At 34.8% G+C, this 22,582-nt stretch overlaps 2 protein-coding genes across 2 annotated transcripts in view; both read right to left on the bottom strand.

Annotated features, from left to right (window-relative positions):
* Positions 1-22,582, bottom strand: part of LOC140435099 (tachykinin-like peptides receptor 86C) — a 951,389-nt gene that overhangs the window by 376,255 nt on the left and 552,552 nt on the right. The window lies entirely within an intron of this gene.
* The window catches only part of LOC140433090 (uncharacterized), a 51,822-nt gene that overhangs the window by 20,367 nt on the left and 8,873 nt on the right, over positions 1-22,582 (bottom strand). Inside the window, exon 2 of the mRNA XM_072521148.1 lies at positions 8,165-8,355. Within this exon, the coding sequence (XP_072377249.1) occupies positions 8,165-8,355 (191 nt within the window). The remainder of the gene's footprint in view (positions 1-8,164; positions 8,356-22,582) is intronic.

Here is a 22,582-nt window from a genome sequence, read left to right as displayed (position 1 = left end):
CCAGTATTTTCCAGCAGTGGTTTATAAAATTTTATGGAAAAGTGCTCCAAAGACCATTAATTATAATTCTCGATGGTTACATTACCCATTTGGACAAAAGTACAATTAAATGAGCAATCGCCGAAAATATAACTTTACGGAAACTTCCAGCACACACCACGGACCTTTTATAACCTTTAGACAAATGCTGCTTTGGACCACTTAAACTGTGTTGGAATGAAGTAATTATTTAGTGTTATAATACTTATAATAAGTTATTCAGTGAGTTTTTAATTTGTTTTTCAGTTTATTTATGTAAAATACGTTGTTAGTTCTTTTTTGGACCTTTTTTTCTCTTTTTATTAAAATTAACGTGTAATCAACAGTGACACGGGTACAAAAACGTCTGTTCTACTACAATAGGTGTGTAATTTGTAACTGTATCAAAGAACTCCAATAGAATCAATTTTTTTTTCAAATATAGTTTTTAGTATAATTTTTTGTCATTCAAATAACAGAAACTATCTTCTTCATAGATGTTCTTTTTGGATTTTAAATTGATCAATGAATTGTAGTCGTGATGGAGGATAAGTTTTCAACCAAAAAAATATTATTATAGTTAAATAAAAAGAATTCTGGCTACTTGGTCTTAACGAAAGCCATCTAATTAAGTAAAAAAACTTATTAATAAACACAATGCTTTTTTTAGGATATTAATTTCTTAATTATAATTTTGGGGTATCTGTAAAGTTGTTCCTACGTTTTCGTTATTGCTTGATAACTCTATCTTTTTAACCCTTTGGGGCCTAGTGGTTCCATGAAGATACCACAAATAAAATAATTTTTGTTAACGGCCTAGAAGTGATTGCTTGGACTTGGAACCACACTGTCGGAGTTCATTTCTGTGTATATCCCCAATTCATACAGATCTTGCCGCCGTAATATTTTATTGTTCAGACACACTAATCGACAATTGTTTTGTATAAGTCACGAGTGTTGTGAAGTGAAGAACGATAAACAATATATTTTATTTGAAATCAGCAATTTCTCCGGTAAGTTTTTTGTTGTTTCTGTTTGTTATGCGGTTCTTTTGTGATATTTGATAATTTGGTGTTTGTAAAACTTAGCATAAATTTACTATTATGTAAATTAAATAAAATGTGTGGTTCTCCTATGGAACCACCAGGTCAGTGAAATATGCCTACATCTCTGTTTTTGTTTTACTTCAGGTGTTGGTCATGGACATTAGGAAGTTGGCCTCAGACGAGGCATATGCTTTGATTGACGAAATACCATCAGATTTAGAGTCTGTCACTTCAGGGGCTCCATTTGAAGATGAATTAGATGAGTTTGAGGATGACGAGTTTTAAGTCATATCAAATAATAGCGACAGTGAGAATGACGAGGATGCTGACATTGAGGCAAATGGACGAGTAATGCAAATTTTTTTTCTACAATTGCACCCTTTACCGAAAGTTTTGATTGAAACCATGGTTTTTCAAACAAATCTGTATGCAACGCAGCAATTTGGTGAACGTATTATTCCCACGAATGTTACCGAAATGAAGTGTTTCCTTACAGTGGCGCACCCAGAATTTGTCTTAGGGGGGGGGGTTTTGAAATTTTTTTATGCTACCTCCATGTTGAGTCCCTACAATTTGGGTTTTAGTTTAATTTAAAGTACTAAAGATAGCAGTTCCAAAGATTCAGGTATCTATTATCCTACCTACCAACTAAAACCACCCTCTCTTACTTATGCGCAGTTGACTGTCGCACGTACCGTACTCCGAAAGTGGGATGGCCACTGTAAGGCTGACGACATTTTTGGAACACTCCCTTCTCTTATCTAGATCTTATCTATTGTTCGGAAGCTATTTTCTTGTGGCATTTTAAAGTAATTACTTTTTTTATTTTAATGGGAATAAGCTAAAATTGAAGGTTACAATAAGGTTATTAACGTTTGACATTAATCGAACTTGTAAATACAATACATTTTGAAGACGGCTATCGCCGTATTCCCGTTCTCCTCCGGGAATCCTCCCGGTGCAAGGCATGCTCCTCCTCCAAACCTGTCGATTCCATCGCTCTTCTAATTCCTTCATTTCAAGAGCGTCGAGGTCTACCTCTTTTTTTTCTTCCAGGGGGCTTCGATTTGTGAAGTTTTTGGGGCCAACGTTTGTCAGACATTCTCAATTGATGTCCAAACCATTTTGAACCTCCTCTTTCTATTCTGTCAATGACCGTTTCTGTAGCATTCATGTTATTTCTTATAGATTCGTTAGTCTTCCTTTCCTGCCTTGATATTCTAGCACTTTTTCTCAAATAATCCATTTCAACTGTCAACAATCTTCTCTTCAGGTCTGCATTAATTGTCCATACTTCAGAGTCATAGAACAAAGAACTGATTCAACCATGGTTTGCCCTATTCTTTTTTTGTTCCTTTTGGAAATGTGGTAATCCAACCATAAGGAGTTCAGATATTCTACAATTTTACGTCCCTGATTACTTCGTGTTTAATTTCGGTTTCTCCCAAGCCGTTCTTAGCAATGAGTGGATCTAAATATTTAAATTTTTTCACTTGTTTGATTTCCACGTCCTCGTCTATAAACACTTCAAACCTTGCATCTGAACTGATAATTAAGTAAATATTCTGTTTTCTTCATGCTGACTTGTAACCCCCATTTTAAATATTCTCTCTATAGACACTTTATCATAAATTCTAGATCATAAGAATCTTGAGCTAGGATGACTTGGTCATACGCAAAGTTTAGGGAGAACAGTACGTCATTTCCTATGGGGATTCCCATTCCCTGGCAGTGGTTTTTCCAATTTTGGAGGGCTGCCTCAATATATAAATTAAACAGTAAGGGTGACATACTGCATCCTTGTTTTAGTCCTTTAGTTTCTTTTATTGGCTCTGATAGTCTATATCCGATTTTTAGGTAAGTAGTGTTATCCCTGTATACTTTGTGATTATTCCTAAAAGGTATGGACTAATGTCGAGTTGTTGTTAAGCTTGCCACAATTTAAGTCTTGGAACTGTATTATACGCCTTTTCTAGGTCGATGAAGGCTAGATGTACTTCTGTACCAACCGCTATTCCTTTTTCTATTAAGTGTTGGAGTATAAACAAATTATCAGTGCAAGATCAAAGATCAAAAATTCAAACGTCAATAAACTTATTTTAACCTTCAATTGCGACCTATTCCCATTAAAATAGTAATTAGATCTTATCTCTGTCGTTATCTCGGTTGGTGTTTCTCTTCTTCTTCTTTCTTTTTAATGACTGCTCGGATGTAATTGTGAACACTATTACATCCCTCTGTATTTCCCGTCATCTTCACGATCATCTCTCTTACAGTCACAGGGTTCATACCTATTTCTTTATAAATTCTGTTTCTCTCCACTGTACATCTATTACACTTTAGCATTGTGTGAGTAACAGTGTAGGAATATTCGCAGTATAGGCATTTATCTGCATCTGTCTTTCTGAACCTATGAAGATACGCCCTAAAACAGACAATCTACCCAGTCCCTTAGGCTCGGGATCAGCATCTTTGTCCACTGAGCAACATCTTCCTTGTTGTTCCACTTTTCTTGCCATTTTTCCATTGATCTTTCCCTTTCTTTTTTTTTATAGCTGTTGTCAAATGCTTTCTTCTCCGATAGACATGTCTCTTTTCTTTTCTACTGCTCTAACACATGCAGAGGAACACAACCCGTGATAGTCCACAAGGCCGCCGCAGATACAGTCCTGTAGGCGCATGCTACTCGCAACAGACTCGTTCTGTCTAATTTTTTATAATCCTAATATTAGGTATCTATATCTAAATATAACGAAAAATATTATTAATTATTGCGTATTTATATAATAATTATTGTGTTCTACATATTTAAAGTGGTAATTTAATTATTCAATCAGCGTTTTGGATTTTTTGTATTGTGTGTGAAAGACAAGTTACATTTTTCTACTATTCTTTATATATTGTTTACTTTATATGCCCTGGGGGGGGGGGGGGGGGGGGTTTTAACCCCCAAAACCCCCCCCCCCCTGGGTGCGCCACAGTTTCCTTAGAATAAATTTGATGATAGGACTTACGAAGAAGCCTAGTTATAAAGACTATTGGTCATCTAAATTTCAGGTAAGGGATCACTTTATATCATCGGTCATGTCCAGGGATCGATTTTTATGGATGTTGGGAAATTTGCACATGAACGATAATACAGTACAACCCCAGAAAGGTGACGAGGGCTATGATAAACTATACAAGTTACGACCAATGATTGACAGGCTAACACATACTTTTGCAAACTGCTATAAATCTGTTGAAAATCAAAGTATCGATGAATCGATGGTCAAATATAAAGGGAGAATAGGTTTTCGTCAATATATGCCTCTCAAGCCAATAAAAAGGGGGTATAAATTTGGATACGAGCAGATAGTGTTGGGTTTGTATCGCAGTTCCAGATTTATACTGAAAAAGTTGGCTCTGGCGAAGAAGGTTTAGGTTCCAGAGTAGTAAAAGATTTAACTTGTCTACTTGTAGGCAAGCATCACAAAATATATTTTGATAATTTTTTTAATTCTATCCAGTTAGCCAGTGACCTTTTAAAAGATGGCATTTACTCATGTAGAACTATGAGAAAGAAACGTAAGAATCAGCCAACAAATTTAGTCAACGATAAAACAAAAATGACAAGAGGAACTTCAGAATGGAGGATCGCTGAAGAAGGTCTAGTATATCTAAAGTAGATGGACAGCAAGCCAGTTCTATTTCTCAGTAACTTCCACAACCCAAATGATATCCAAACTGTTTCAAGAAAAAACAAAGATGGTACCTCTCAAGACATTGCTTGTCTTCAAATAGTCAAAGACTATCACAAGCATATGGGGTATGTCGACCAGTCAGATATGTATATTTCTTTATACAAAATAAATCGCAAGTCTAAGAAATGGTGGCATAGGTTGTTTTGGCATTTTCTGGATCTATCTGTAGTAAATAGTTATATTTTATATAGAGACCGGGCAGAAAACGTAACAAGTTTTTCTCTGAAAGACTTTAGATTGGCTGTAGCGTTGGGATTAATTGGAGCACAACCAGATCCAGATAAAAAGGGCAAAAAAAGTTCTCAAGGTGTACCAAAAAAATTTAAGACTATAGTTCCCCCTGAAATAAAATATGATAAATGTGCCCATCTTCCAATCCACGGAAATAAGGTTCGTTGTGCCCATTGCAGATCGCATGCGCAACCACATCGTTCTAGGTGGCATTGTTCTACATGTCGTGTTGGACTCTGTTTAAGTGAAAAAAACAATTGTTTTTATAAATTTCACCAAAAGAATTGATTCTGATTTTGGTCTAGTTTCCTAGTGGTCACTTAATGGAACCACATGTTTTTCAAAAAACTAAATAAAATTTTTTTTTTTTCTATAAAAATATCTCTTATTATGTGTACTGGTTCATAAATCAACCAAAAAAATCAGTATTAAAAAGAAAACATTAACTCCGGCCACAAAGGAAGAGATGATTTATTAAAAACAATAAATCCAATTTTTTTTAATACTATATATTAAATACTATATTATATGGTATATATTAACGAAAAAACTCGTCAAATATCTGGCAATCACGAAGTAAATACTTAATTCCCTGGACTGCTTAGCCTTTTGTGATCTGAGTTATAGTCACACTATTTTCAATATCAGTTATTTTTGTTTATTCTTGAAATAGCTAACTGCCAATGCTCGGTGCCAGTTTTGGGCTGACTTGAGAGTTGCATCTTTAGGCGCTACCTAATTATTAGAAGGCATATAATCCATCTAAAAGACATACAGATAACGACATTGTTTTGTTGACCATAGGAATTAAGATTTACTGCAATCCCATCTCTAGAGTATATTTATTATAATGCTCTAAAACTAATTTTTTGGTTATTGTTTGGCCTTAATAGCAATACAAATAAATAAGTAATGTGCTTTATTGTCACTGAAAATTGTACAAATTTTATGGACAAAGCTTATAAAAATAAAACAAGAAATAAGAGAAAAAAAAAACGGAATAAGAATCGTTTGTACTTTTAAATACAGAAGAACAATAAAACTATGTTTTCTTTGAGCAAACTCCAAAAAAAGAAATCGTTATGCGCTAAGTCACAGGATCTTGCGGGCCATTTAATTGTACCACGTGTATTTATCAGTCGATCAGGAAACATTTGATTGAGAAAGTCAATAGTTGCTCTAGAGTTGTGAGCCGAACACCCATCTTGTTTGAAATAAACCTTCTGAAAATTAACGGGAAGGCGTCGATCTGCCAGATTGATCTCATTCTGTAAAAGTTGTAAATATTTTGGCCCGTTTATTTTCCAAAAAATGGACTCCTAACATCCCAGTCCAAACATTTAACTTTTGCGAATGCGCTACGTTCGCACTGCAACACTGAGGTGCTTATTTTTCCAAAAATAATACCTTGCAACGGATGAATTGTGTTTTTTCTGTAATAAAAATGAAGATTCGTCAGAAAATAAAATATTTTTTAAAAAGTGTATATTTTAATTCTGTTTATCTAACATAATTTTACAAAACTTCATCCGCCTGAAGTTCTCTTCCGGAAACAGTTCTTGTGTTAGTTGTATCTTAAAACAGTGATACCTATTCCTTTTGAGAACTCGCTGGACAGTTCGAGCATTCACGTTAACTTCCCTAGTAATTTGTACACTATTGCAGGGTTCACTAGCTTCCACAAAAGCACAAATATCGATATCCCTGTTTTAAAGCTCCTCATCGACAGGTCTAACACGTGACTCGTTACCTTCATGAGACTTTTTACAACTGTTTACACATCCCGAAGTTTGAAAATGTTTAATGGTCTTTTTAACGGTTGTAACACTTGGTGGAGGTCTATTTTCGAAGGCAACAATAAATAAATCAATTACTTCGCGTATCGAATGACCCTGAAAGTATCATGTTACAAGTTGCAGTTTTTCTTGGACGGTGTACAATGTAATAAACATTTTATTAATTATTTGTTTATTCTTTCAGAACTTCGTTTGAAATTTTTAATGTCAATGTGACAATTACGACAATCCGTACCTACTGTGAAATAAATCATAGCACACTACCATCTAGCATTAAAACTTCCGTGTTAACAAATAAAACATCGAGTTAGAATCTATGTTCGTATAAGTTTGTTTACGTTTGTTGTTTTTCGAATATTTTTAGTTTTATAATACTTTTATAGAAACTGTAATAATATATTGTGATAGTGCATAATAATGGTTTCTTGTCCTCAACGTAGTTGCAGTAGCAGAAAAAAATCTTCAGGAATAACGTTCCACAGGTTAGTATACAAATATGTAAACAAAGTAATGGCCCGTAATTCAGAGAATAAATTAATAGTATTTGACTGTATTAATTTATCTTTATGTATAATATATCGTGTTTTTAGTGTTTACTGCGGGATAAATAAATCATAGTTTATTAAAAATGTATTGCACTTTTTTAGATTATGATTAAATCTTCTGAATAACTAGTCATATTTTTATAGTAGTTTTAATATTATTGAGTCTGGCCATGATCCCACTGCCATATTGGTATCATCGTTAGCCACGCCTACCTACGCCGTTTTTAATACACACGTTAATATGCTCATAGCTTCTCCATAGATTCTCGATACTCGATGGAATAAAACAATGATTGGCGCATTACCTAGTGACCGGGAGCGTAACTATATATACATGGCGCTAAATTCAAAAGTTTAGTAATATTGCCTAGGATTGTGAACTCATTTTAAAGTAAAGGAAAATCGAAATAATCCTAAAATAACAAGAAAAATCCTTATCATATACGATAATAAATATTTTTCGTATACTTTTTGGGTTTTCTTGTTATGTTGAGATTATATTTATTTTCCATTACATTAAAATGTCAAAGTGATTAAAAAAATTAAAGAATAAAATATAAAATAAAATCTTTATTTATAAAAATGTTACACAAGAAATGTTATATATTTTACAAGAAATATTAATAATACAAGACAAGTGTAGTATAATTTAGTTTTCTTAATGTTGTGAAAACAACTGGTCAGTATTTAAATAATTGTTTTGTCATTCTTATGTCAAGTATTAAGTGAATAAAAGCCTAATTCTGCAAAAGGCATTTTACTACAATTTTAGTCGCATAAATTTACAATTTAGGGCTCTTAACAGCACTCACCCATTTATCAAACATATCCATATAATTTCGTGGACTTGGAAAACGGTAATGCTTGCTAGTAGTATCCATGCAATCTGGAACACAATATCTTCTTCTTTGTTTATTTCTTCGTATTTCCATTGGTATTCCATATAATGTGTTCGATGCCATAATAAAAAAATCCTCTAAAATTGTATCCTTTTGCACTACTTATATAGAAAATTTTAAATAATAAAATAAATTATAAGAAATAAAACAAATACAAATATGGCGCCCTATTTGTCTAAACTCAACTTTGAATTGACCACAGCACACTCCCTCCGCGCAGGAACTAGACTAGCAGCGCCGCCAAACGAATGGGAGCTAAATCCTAACGTGATTTAACCTTGGCTATCCCTGTTACCAATCTAGGTGTAATTTTATCTATGAAATGAATATAGAGGTGGACACAGCGATTGCAATTGTGTTGTCTGGTCAATAAAACAATGTCGTGATCTGCATACTACTCATACTGGTAGATTTATAAAACATTTTATGTTTTAATTTAATACGTTATTATTAAATACTTATATTACTTAATATTTAAACGATCCCTTAATTATAAAATCGGTACGAGAAGTAATAAAAATAGACATTGGTATTTTCCTCATCTGACAACTGAATTTAAAGATTTATTGAAACATTGACTTGAGATTTCCTAAATGCAGTTTTCAAACTTTATGTATAAAACATCTAGTCGTATTTCCGGCTGTTATTTTTAAGTTTTCTTCGTGCCAATAAATTTCAAAAGTTTTCTCAAGCAATCGAGCGCTATTAGATATCTAACATAAATGTGCCAGAATAAATTTTCAGCTAATATATTTTAAAAGATAACGAAGTTCAATTCGGCGACGGAATAAGTGTCGTAAATTGTAACGTTTAAAGAAGAGCGATAAGCAAAAAGTAGCCTCGAGATTTAAAAAAAAAAATTGTTGTATATAAATACTAAAATAGAATATAAAAAGTAAAAAAAAAGACGCGATAAATAAAAAAAATACAATTATAAATGATGAGATAAAGTCAGTCCTAAGGTAAAAAAAAAACAATAAAAAAACTTTTATTATTATTTTTAAAAACTATGCCCTTGTCAGAAAAAAGAAATCATTGGTTTGATTATGAGTGCGAAATGGCCGCAAATAGAAAGAACGCAGCATATCAAAAAACCATTCACGCAGGTTGCACTCGGAGAAAAAAAGAAGGGAATAGACGTCTTAGAAGAAGTAAGAAGAGGGAATACGAACAGAACACTCTCAATGAGTTACAAAGTTTATTCGATAAAAATGAAACAAGGAAATACTACAAATCCTTAAATAATAGCCTCGAGAATTTAAATCACGATTAAAAATTTGAAAAAGACACTAACGGTGAATACATGATAAAATTAACACATCAAATGGGAACAATATTTAAGCGAACATCTAAATATAAACGATACTGAAGAAGGTTACAACATAGACAATCAACAAAATCTACAACGTCAACTACACAGTGAAGACCCAACAAGATAAGAACTGTCTTATGCCATCCTAAAACTAAAAAACAATAAGGTCCCAGGACTCGATGAAATCTGTTCGGAATAGGTGGTGATCAACTTTTTGCAGCAATCCATAAACTAATAGCACTTATGTGGTACCAGAATGAATTGGTACCAGAACAGTGGCTAAAGGAAATAATATGTCCGTTGCATAAAAAGGGTGATTAACTGGAGTGTAAGAACTATAGAGGCATTACTCTGTTAGCATCTGCTTATAAAATCATCGGTAATGTATTGTTTGAAAGACTTAAACATTTTACAAAGGATATTGTTAATCAATATCAATGCAGATTTAACGCTGGAAAGTCAACTACTCATCAAATTCAAGCACATAGGCAAATTCTAGAAAAGTCACTAGAATATAACATAGATACACACCATCTCTTCGTCGACTTCAAAGCAGTCTATGACAGTGTGGAAAGAACTGTATTATATAATGCAATGATAGACTTTGGGATCCCACCCATGTTAGTTGAGTTGACCCAACTAACAATGCAAAACGTAGGCTCTTGCGTTAGAATTGGAGGAGAAAACTCTACGTTCTTTGATATTAACAATGGTCTAAGACATGGGAACACGCTGGCATGTTTCCTCTTTAATGTTGCCCTGAAAAAGGCAATAAGACAATTAAATATTAGAATGAATAAAATTATTTTTAATAGATCGACGCAAATTCTCGCATTCGCTGACGATACAGTTATAGTGGGCAGCAGTATGAGAGACATGGTGCAGTGTTTTACAAGGCTTGTGGACGCGGCAAGTGAATTTGGACGTGTAAACGAGGAAAAAAGCAAATATATGTTGGTTTCCAAAAAAACCCCAAATTATTCAACAGAGAATTCAAATTTACAACCACACCTTAGAGCAAGTCAAAAAATTTACATATCTTGGATTGTTAATAAACGCTACAAACACGACAAGCGACGAAGTAAAAATACGCATAGCATTAGCAAATAGAACTGTTCACGGTATCCAGAAACATTTAAGAAATAAAAATATAAAACGTGCAGTAAAGCTCAATATATACAAGATCTTAATAAGACCGGTTTTCATATATGAGGCTGAAACATGGACCTTATCTTAAAATGAAAGTCTTCTTGATATTTCACATTCTTAGAAAGATTTTTGAGGCCGTAAATGAACTATCGAAGATACAACTTTGAACAACATCAGTTATACACCGATCCAGATATTGTAAAATTCATTAAAGTACAGAGAATTAGTTACGTTGGACACATTACTAAGATGTCAGATCACAAATACACGAAGAGATCAACATTTTTCAAACCAGAGTGTACAAGAAGTAGAGGACGATCACGAAGGAGATATGTTGATAATGTGGAAGAAGACCTAAGGATTCTAAGACGGTTGGAAGCTGCCAGAAATCGACAGAAGTTGCGACTTCTTTGTGAGCAGGCCAAGATCCACAACGGATTGTCGAGCCACTTATGATGATGATACCCTTGTATTTTTTAATTATTCGTTTATTTTTGGGTATAGTAGAATGATTTGGTGTAATAAACTACTACTACTAAAATATTAACTACAGTAAAATAAACTTTAACTAAAAAGGTACTAAAAAAGTTTTCTTATCACATAAAGTCTAAAATACACAAACTCACATTACAAAAATAATACAGAATTCAAAAAATAATTAGAATTTCATATCTTGAGGGCACAAACGCCACAATTTTAATTTTCATTTAAAAGTATGGCTACTGCCTACAAAATCGAAGCCAAGCAAGTCAACTGTTAGTTTTGAAACAATAACAAGCCTAACTTGTTTGTTACACTTTTGGCAGAATTTTTAAAATAATATTTTTTGAAAACGATTTCCGGAGTAGAAATCGAAATGTCAACAGTAGTTAAAAATGTAGTTTTCATTGCAATCAATTTTGGCTAAATCGTTATCGAAACTATTATTAAAACGTTTATTATGAAAAATTACGTGCTTTTATTAAAGAGTGAAACTGATTGCAAAATACCTCAAAAATAACTGGAATTTAAGGTTTTATCTTTTTACTCTATCATTCAAATGATTTTCGTGGCTCAGTTCTTTTGTCTACCACAGCAAGCGTAAGTTTTTAGATTTTTAGCAGGTGGTGTTCAATATGCTCCTGTGAAGGCTTTTTATATTGTAAAAAGAAAAGCTATATAACAGATGGAGAATGTGTTATTTTGACGATACCCTATAATTTTCAGTGTCACCACCGAATTGCATTAAAATTTAGATTTAGATTCTACTTACCCTCAACCTTATAATTTAAGATTTTATCACAGTTTAACCCCTATCACCTCCTAGATTATAGCCTAAAATTTTACTGCAGGATCAATACGTTCATAACGTAGTTATTCAAACTCACTACATACATTTAAAATTAGACACAATTAGAACACATTGATAATAGGTTGTCAGTTAAAAAGTAGCCGCAAATATTTTTAATTCAAGGAAAAAATACAGTTAAGATTTGATTTTACGTACAGTGCGTCTGTGCAAAAGAGCTCTTCAGAGACGGCTATTCACAGTCGCTCTGAACTAACGTGAAAATAAATCTTTTCTGTCTTAGAAAGCAAGTCTAACATGGCTTTGTATAGATGCAAATAGCGACATCTGATATTAAAATCCGTAAACTAATTCTCGAAACCAAATTCAAATTTTTGCTTTAATCTGTGCCTTTTAAGAATTGCAAGGCAAAACAGACGTTGATAAAGATGTTATTAGAGACATGGGAAATCTAAAAATTGCATTCTACAACATATCTTCTCAACTAAGACAAAATTCTTAGCGAATTGGTTTCTAGTACTCGTACAGAGTATATCGGAATAAAAGGAAAAAATCGCCTAGCTGAGAGCGCGCTACAGTAAATGTGTTATGTCTCGGGATTGGCTTAAAATTTCTTTAGTTTTTAGAATTGCTTACTGCAGTAATTTTTAAACATAAAATGAATCTTAAAATGTTAAAAAATTGATTTTTCGAAAATTTACTAAAACAGTACCTTATTAAAATGTTTCCAGTTGTAATATACTATTTATTTATTTTTTTATAATGAAGCCGTCTGTTACTAACTAGTACTTCAACCAGATGGATTACTGTACTTTTTCATATTATTCATGATAACAATTCCAGGATTATGGAACACTATACCAGCTTATGCAAGTCAATTGGATAGGTACCATAAATTTTTGGAGCCACTTTATCGTCCCCAAAAAGTGTTTGTCATTCATGACCTAACACCTCTCAGTCATCCAGTATATAGTTAACTGTTTCAGGTTATCAGCTACAGAGTCTACAGCTTATTTCGTTACAAAACATTGTCGATTAAGGAAGCCTATTATGACTGGGCTGATTTGTGCTTGTTTTCTGCAGTGCTTCAGATCTAGTAGCACATATTCGTGCAATCGAATCCAGGATGTTTACCGGTTGCAGACGATGCTTTTTGGCACTCTAGCGGCTGCCTCTGCAGCGACCTATTTTGTAGCCGATGCTCCTCTGGCAAATGCATCAGCTCTTTCATTGCCGTATATTCTTCGGGACCTACAACCCAGACCAGTAAGATACTGTTATGTTTCGCCGATCTGTCAAGTTCCTCTCGGCATTCACACTTTAGTCTAGTGTCCACTTTTGGGTTTATGAGTGCTTAGCCATGTACATATTGATCTCCTTTATTTCAAAAGCCCTCATGTTAATTTGTCTTGTAAACTGCAAGATTACAAAAATATCTGCCTGAAATGCAGAGATATAAAGTTTATTAAAATTGTTTAAATTTCTACCACTACCGAATCTGCAGTTTTAGACCCTTGGGAGTACCAGGTCTATTCCTGCAGTCTGGGTCGCGTGTTTCCTCTTCCTCAGTCCGCACGTGGGCTGATGTCCGCTTGGAAAGGTACTTTAGACCCATATTTGGATGCTATATGGCCAGAAATCATCATACATTCGGTATGTCCAATTTCATCTATATTATTACTGTATCCTGTTCTAACTGGTAAGTTGCTCAGGTTTTCTTGCAGTTCATAATATCCCATTTTTGCATCCTCTTTTATAACTATATGTAGAGAAGGGAGGTCCACTAGGGCTTTCATAGCTGCCGCTGTTGTGCTCCTCACAGCTCCTGTGATTACGAGGCAAGCAAGTATTTGCACTACTTAGTTTGAGGATAGCACTTTTTTGCTGCACCTTTGATCACCATACAACTGATGCATACGCATATATTGTTGGTTTCATTAGCATCAGTTGGCGCTACAGCCCTTCGTGAGCCTTGGCCTGCTTCAAAACATTCTTCCATCCTTTCCTATCGAGTGTCTGTCTTCTCCAGCCCCTCACTCCAATCTCCCTCAGATCTTCCTGTACATCGTCCAGATATCTGAGTTTAGGTCGCCCCCTTCTTCTCCTTCCGACCGGCCTGTTTATCATAGTTATTTTAGTGGGATAACTATCATCCATCCGCATAACGTGGCCCACCCACCTTAGGCGGTTTATTTTGATGGTCTTCACAATACCTGCATCACCAAAAAGTCTATAGAGTTCAAAGTTATATCGCCTTTTCCACAGACCCTGTTCGTTTACTCCGCCATATATAGTCCTCAATACTTTTCTTTCAAAGACTCGTAGTAACTCTTCATCTCGGTCGTCATTGCCCATGTTTCCGATCCGTATGTGAGCACTGGGCGTATTATTGTTTTATAAAGTTTGCACTTTGTTGCGATTGACATAATTCTCGCTCTTAGTTGAGGGTCCAGGCCAAAACAACAGCGGTTAGCCACGCATATTCTTTTTTTATCTCGTTGGATGTGTTATTTTTGTAGTCTACCAGTGATCCTAAGTAGCAGAATTCTTCTACCATTTCTATCGTTTCGTGTTGCACCTCTAAGTTATTTTGTTGAATTCTTGATATGGCCGGCATATATTTAGTTTTCTGGATGTTAATCAGAAGTCCGATGTTTTCTGCGGCATTTTTGATACGTGTGAAAGCCTTCACTGCTTCATTTTGGGTTCTTCCAATTATGACGATATCATCAGCGTATGCCATTATTTGTATACTACGGGTATATATCGTACCTTTTAAGTTTATTCCCAATCTCTCATAACTTTTTTTAACGATAGGTTGAACAGCGTGCATGATAGCGCATCTCCCTGGAGCAGTCCTCTGTTGGTTTTAAATGGTTTTGAAACATTCCCTTGTACGCGCACTTTACATTCGACTTTCATCATCGTCATTTTAATTAATTCTACCAATCCTTTTGGTATTCCTAATTCGATCATCGCCGAATATAATTGGGACCTGTCAATAGTATCGTACGCTGCCTTAAAGTCTACGAAGATGTAATGGCAGTCTATGTCGTACTCCGTCGTTTTTTCTAATATTTGTCTGATGGATGATATGTGATCAATGGTAGATTTATTTTTCAAGAAGCCTCTTTGGTAGGATCCTATTATATTGTCAGTATGCCGTGCCAGTCGTTCGTTAAGTATCAGGGACACAATTTTTATACTGTATTAAGAAGGGAAATCCCTCTAAAGTTGGAACATTCAAGAACGTTTCCTTTTTTGTGTATGGGGCATATAATTCCAGTATTCCAATCTTCTGGTAACGCGCGTTCTTGCTATACCTGTATTAGTAGTTTGTGAAGAAGGGTTACAAATGTTTGACCGCCACATTTAAATATTTCTGCGGGTAGGTTGTCTGCTCCGGGTGACTTGTTTCTGGCTAGAGACTGAATTGCTTTGTTTATTTCTTCCAAAGTTGGTAGTTCAGTATCCTCCTGTTCTATTTCTATATCATATCTACCTTCAGCTCTACTTTCTCCATTAAGTCGCGTACTAAAATGTTCTTGCCATCTTTTTAGTACTTCCACTCTCTCGTTTGAAAGAATTCCGTTAAGGGCCTTGACTTGGTTCGCTTGTGGCTTGAAAACTTTTCTTTTTGTGTTAACCTGTTTGTAAAATTTTCTGTATTCGTGTTTTCTATTAAGGTTTTCCATTTCTTCGAACTCTTTATTGATTTGTTGCCGCTTTTTCTGTTTGTGTTTTTGTTTTTCCTATCGTCTCTTTACTCGATATTCTTCAACATTGCTCCTGGTCCTTTTGTTGATCATTTTCAGATACGCGTCGTTTTTCTCTTTCGTTACTCGTTGGCATTCCTCATCAAACCAGTTGTTTCGCTGTCCCTTAGGTACTTCACCCAGCACTTCCTCTGCGGTCTCTTTGAGCGTGGTTTTCATAAACTCCCAATTTGTGTTAAGTTCAGTTGGATATACCTTACTTCTGGGATGTTCTGATATTTTACGATCTAAGCATATTTGGAAGTTTCTTTCGATTTCAGTACACTTTAATTTATCAACATTATATTGTTGGTTTACCACAATGTTATAAATCCAATATATCATTCCTGGTTTTTAACCCTAAAAATATAATTCTATACTATACTAATTTAGTGGCTTTGAATTACTTTTTCTATATAGTAAAATGCCGCGGCGAGCGTACCGAAAGCAACGCCAAGAAACACGAAATAGCGATTCGCGGTTCGCTGTCACAGTAAACAGTTAAAAGAGTCCATTTACGCAACGACAGAAGTCTTGGAATAAAATAGAAAATGTTTAATACAAATATTTATTTTTAATCAAAAACTTTAATAAAATTTTTATTCTCCTACTGTACTCTTCTAACTGTAATGAACCAGATTCGCCAGATTTTTCAACAGCTTCTACATGATCAGGTACCCACTCAGTTAACATTAACTTTATCGTTAAAAGCGACATAAAAAAGCCTGATAATATACTTTTCTTTAAATGATTTTGAAACCTGGACCAAGGAAACACTTCGTCGGGATTCAAATTAAAATTACGAAGCTGCAAAACTAGTTTGTCGTGATATATTTTTAGGTACGTTTCAAAATCATTTAGAATTTCTTCTGAGCCATTTGCCAAAAGAAAATAGGAAATATCTGTACAAGGATTTCCAAAAGAAGACATTTGCCAGTCAACAATACGTAAACTTTGGGGTGTTGTCTTATTGTTTGGATCCTAAAATAAAATATGTAAATAAATTAATCATTTAACCATTATTATTAACACATTAATATAAATTTACAGAAAAACAAGAAATCATCGTACTCAAAGCCGACAAGGGCAGGTTGCAGTAGTAATAACTATTGAATAGAAAAATAAAACAGGGAACCTTGGAACCGTAAATAGGTATCGAAGACGAACTTCTTATCAAATAGTAAATAAATAAAAAGATAAAGGGATACAATTAACTGAGGGAGTACCGCAAAGATGAGTATTAGTGCTAACATTATGGAACGTTCTGTATAACGAGGTTCTGACAAAACTAAAAACACATGTTTAATGAATAGCCTACGCTGATTGTCTAGTTTTTATTTATACAAAATAAAAAGCAGTCAATGCTTAGGAAAGTATATAATATAGTGTACACAAGAGCAAGGTGGATGGCAGAAAATCATTAATTGGCAAAAAGAAAGAAAGAATACTCACTCATCAAGGTTTAGTATTTTTATTGAACATAAAAATAAACTAATTTTCTAGTACTTTTACGCAGTAATGAAATGGTAATAAATATTTAAACTTTTTTGTACGGTACATAATTAGATTCTCTCGTTTAGATGGGGTATTGAAAATGTAATAATTAATTTGCTGATTGCTAGATTATTGTGTGAAGAATTAGAAAGAGCCCCAGAGCTCGAGAACATCATACAGAAATCACTTAAAAACAGAACTACAGAAGAGGCAACAGAAGTACATAGGGGGAGGTTTAAGGACATAAATCAGGGCAGAAAGGACTAGATAAGTGAAAAAAATAGAACCAAACAAAGAGGGAAGGACAAGGAATCAGGTGAACAAAAAAGGAAAAACCGACTAAACAGAGAAGTTAAAACGGCACTACAAAAGTACAAGAACATCGGGTGCGAAACTGGAACAACCACGTCAAAGATATGGAGAAAGTAAGACCCAAATATAAAAATGACAGAAAACTCATCCCCCAATATACAGCGAGTGGGGAATTATCTACTCCATTAAAGAAAAAGACGAGGTCAGAAATAGTGCACACTAAATTATCACCCAGATGAAGATATAGCGATAAACATGGCGATAACAGGTCCTATGAAGAAAATTCTGACTATAGAAAAACCAAAAATAAAGCAAAGGTGGATGACTGATAAGATCCTTCTTCTCATGGACAATCGAAGAATAATGAAAGGAAAAAACGAACAAAGGTATAAACAAATACAGAAAGAAATCAAAATAGAAATCAGAATAGCAAAAGAAGATTTTTATAAAAGAAAATGTGAAGAAATAGAGCAATTGCAGGCAAAACATGATATTTTTAATGTACATAAAAAAGTGAAAGAACTTGCAGGTACACAAAAACGTAAGCAGCCAAATACCCTGTATAATGTCAACGGAAACATAATAACAGAACTAGAAGAACAGTTGAAGACATGAAAAAACTATATTGAAGAACTCTTTGCAGATGATAGACAACAATCTGAGCTAAGTAACATACAAGGAGACGAAGGTCCAGAAATAACGGAAGAAGAAGTAATGTACGCACTAAAAAGAATGAAAAATGGTAAAGCCCCAGGTCCAGATGAAATACCAACGGAAATCCTTAAACTAATAGAAAAAGACTCGATTCACATTTTAGTTAAACTTTTCAATAGCATTTATACATCAGGAAAAATACCACAAGAATGGCTTTTATCCACCTTTGTTACTATACCAAAAAAGATAAATGCCAAACAATGCAGTGATTACTGTACAATCAGTCTGATAAGCCATGTACTGAAAATATTTCTGAAAATTATACACTCTAGAGTACACAGAAAACTGGAAATGGCCATCAATAATACCCAATTTGGATTCCGAAATAGACTTGGAACAAGAGAGGCGTTGTTTGCACTGAACGTTATGTCTCAAAGATGTCTTGACATAAATCAAGATGTATTCATGTGTTTCATAGATTACAACAAGGCCTTTAATAAAGTGCGGCATGATCACCTAATCAGACTCCTGACACAAAAGAATTTAGATAAACGAGACATCCGACTAATAGCAAATATTTACTACAATCAGAAAGCAGTAGTGAGAGTAGAGAATAATACCACTGAAGAAATTGAAATAAAGCGAGGTGTGAGACAATGGTGTATACTGTCACCAACCCTGTTTATTCTCTATTCCGAAGACGTAATGAATAGAACACTCTCTGAGCAATCCGTAGGTATTAAAATAAATGGTGTTAGATTAAACAATCTGAGATTTGCCGACGACACCGTTCTAATTGCAGAAACACTTGAAGAGCTACAGACATTGGTGAATAAGATAGCAGACTGCAGCGAAGAATATGGACTATCTTTGAACATAAAGAAAACTAAATTTATGGTAATATCGAAATCAACACAAAATGTCCAAAATTTATATTTACACAATGAAATTATCGATCGAGTTAGCAAATACAAATATTTAGGCACTTTTATAAATGAAGACAACGATAGCTCAGCAGAAATCAAAATAAGAATAGAAAAAGCCAGATCCATATTCACTAAAATGAAGAGAGTGTTCTGCGGAAGAGATTTGAGCCTTGAAATGAAACTTCGCCTGATGAGATGTTACGTACTTTCTGTCCTGTTCTACGGAATGGAGTCATGGACGTTGAAAAAGATTGATACCATAAAATTAGAGGTATTTGAACTGTGGATGTATCGCAGAATCCTGAGAATATCATGGACCTAGAGAGTCCATGATGTGTCCTCGAAATGTCGAGGTCTTGAAAAGAATGAATAAAGAAAAGGAAGTCATATTTACGATCAAAAAACGAAAACTGCAATACTTGGGACACATTACAAGAGGCGAAAGATATGAACTGCTTCGAATAATTATGCAAGGGAAAATAGCAGGAAAAAGGTCCATAGGAAGAAGACGAAACTCTTGGCTAAAGAATCTACGGGAATGGTATAGCTGTAGCAGCAACAAATTGTTTCGGTCAGCAGTTTCGAAAATACGTATAGCCCTGATGATCGCCAACCTTCGGAACGAAGATGGCACTTGAAGAAGAAGAAGTATTTTGATTTGAGAAATCGTCTTCAGTTTATGCGGAAAGTTCAACCCCTCGTACCCTATAACCATGTAACTGTATACACAGCGTATTTTTCAAGCAATTCGAATCTACTCACCAAAGCGATAGGATGCTGCCCCGTGAAACGATGCTAGCATGCAGTAGTCGAACTAAAAATATAGTTTCTTCGGCACGTTCGTGTTTAAAGAAGGTAACTTAAAATATTTCTAAAACATCATATTATAATTATTATTGTATTGTCAATAAATCTTTATATTAGAATACCGATAAGCTTCCGCTTTTTCCAAAAGTAAATTTTGAAACATCTTTTTTTTTGTCCAATTATGAAAGTGAAAATCAAAAGAAAAGATACTTAAAAAGGTTGCAAACTTTTTACTTTTCAGACGATTTGGCACAGGAAATAAATTATTTGAAATTTATTCGCATAGAAAGCCCAGTCGATGACAGTGACCAAGATAAGGATTATTACTGCCCTCACCACAATCATATTCTAGCGATAGCAAAAATTATGACGAAATTAAAATTAAGACAAAAAAAAAAGAAAATTGAGTACCAAGAAAAAGCCAGTTCATGTGAACAAACAGAACAATAATTTTACGGCTGAATCACCCAATGTTCTTCTGCAAAGTAAAGAAGATACTACTTGGTTGGTAAGTTTCTGGTTTATTTTATAATTAACTAAATTTACTAGTTACTTTTTATTGTTTTAGGTTAATACGAGGCATGTTTTTTAAGTAAGTACCGTTTTACGATTCCGCCGCCGCAGCGCTATGGTCGGCGTTCCGCGCATGAGCGCTGGTTACCTACATCTCTTGTCTACGCACTGACGCCATTGCAGTCTGATTCTTTATTGTATACTTGTTTACTCCAGTGTTTAAGATGCCTCTAATAATCGTGAGTCACGCTGATTGTGAAGTACGGGCTGTTATACGATTTCTTAGTGCTAAAGGCGTAAAATCGATCGATATTCATCGTGAGATCGTTGAAGTTTACGGACAAAACATTATGAGTGATGAAATGGTAAGGAAATGGGTGAGAGCATTTAAAGATGGCCGCACAAATGTGCATGATGAAGAACGGAGTGGGCGTCCTTCGGTCGTTAATGAAAATTTGTTGCAGAAAGTGGACGAAAAGGTGAGAGAAAACAGACGCTTTACAATTTCATCATTGTCCGACTGCTTAGTATTCTCGTAGTGTTTTGTATCGCATTGTTACTGAGAACTTGAATTACCGGAAATTGTGTTCACGTTGGGTTCCAAAAATGTTGACGGATTTGCATAAAACCCAACGTTTAGGCAGTGCATTGACTTTCCTTGAGCGGTACCACAGTGAGGGTGAAGATTTTTTAGACCAAATTGTTACTGGTGACGAAACGTGGGTGGGGGTCACAAAAGAATCGAAACAACAATCCATGGAATGGCGACATGTGCACAGTTTTTTGGGACAGAAAAGGAGTATTGCTAGTAAAGTTTCTGCCTCGTAATGAGACAATCAATGCAGCGTCTTATTGTGAGACATTGAAAAATCTGCGTCGTGCAATCCAGAACAAAAGACGTGGCTTGTTGAGTAAGGGTATCGTTTTGCAGCATGACAATGCTCGTCCACATGTGGCTAATCAGACCAAAGAACTCATCAAATCATTTAAATGGGAAACTCCAGATCATCCTCCATACAGCCCTGATCTGGCGCCCAGCGACTACCATTTGTTCCAGCACTTGAAGAAACACCTGGGCGGTCAGCGTCTTCAAGACGATAACGAAGTCAAAACATTTGTGATGCAGTGGTTAATAAGTCAGGCTGCAGAATTTTATCAGGAGTGTACACAAACACTGGTGCCACGTTATGACAAGTGCCTCAATATTCACGGAAATTATGTAGAAAAGTAGATTAAGGTACAGGCTTTCATGTAAAAATAAAATTATTGCCATACCCTTTCACGTCTTTTTTTAATTCCAAAACGGTACTTACTTAAAAAACACGCCTCACACAAACAAGGAAGAATAAAAATAGACCAACGGGAAAATAAAAAAATGAAAGGGATAAGGAAAAACATCCTATGAGAGCCGTGTGTGAAGGTAAATGTGGTAGGATGTGCAAAAAATAACAGAAGAACATCGGAACAATATCTGGATAGAGTATTCTGGAATTTAGCGTACTCGAGTAGACAAAAGTGGTTCTACAAACAAATATAGCTTCTTCTTCAAGTGCCATCTTCGTTCCGAAGGTTGGCGATCATCAGGGCTATACGTATTTTCGAAACTGCTGACCGAAACAATTCGTTGCTGCTACAGCTATACCATTCCCGTAGATTCTTTAGCCAGGAGTTTCGTCTTCTTCCTATGGACCTTTTTCCTGCTATTTTCCCTTGCATAATTATTCGAAGCAGTTCATATCTTTCGCCTCTTGTAATGTGTCCCAAGTATTGCAGTTTTCGTTTTTTGATCGTAAATATGACTTCCTTTTCTTTATTCATTCTTCTCAAGACCTCGACATTTGTGACTCTCTCGGTCCATGATATTCTCAGGATTCTGCGATACATCCACAGTTCAAATGCCTCTAATTTTTTGGTATCAATCTTCTTCAACGTCCATGACTCCATTCCGTAGAACAGCACAGAAAGTACGTAACATCTCATCAGGCGAAGTTTCATTGTGTAAATATAAATTTTGGACATTTTGTGTTGATTTCGATATAAGCATAAATTTAGTTTTCTTTATGTTCAAAGATAGTCCATATTCTTGGTTGCAGT

The sequence above is a fragment of the Diabrotica undecimpunctata genome, chromosome 2 (assembly GCF_040954645.1).
Source record: "Diabrotica undecimpunctata isolate CICGRU chromosome 2, icDiaUnde3, whole genome shotgun sequence".
NCBI lineage: Eukaryota > Metazoa > Arthropoda > Insecta > Coleoptera > Chrysomelidae > Diabrotica > Diabrotica undecimpunctata.
The sequence above is the reverse complement of the archived record's forward strand: the minus strand, read 5'-3'. Positions and strand labels throughout refer to the sequence as shown.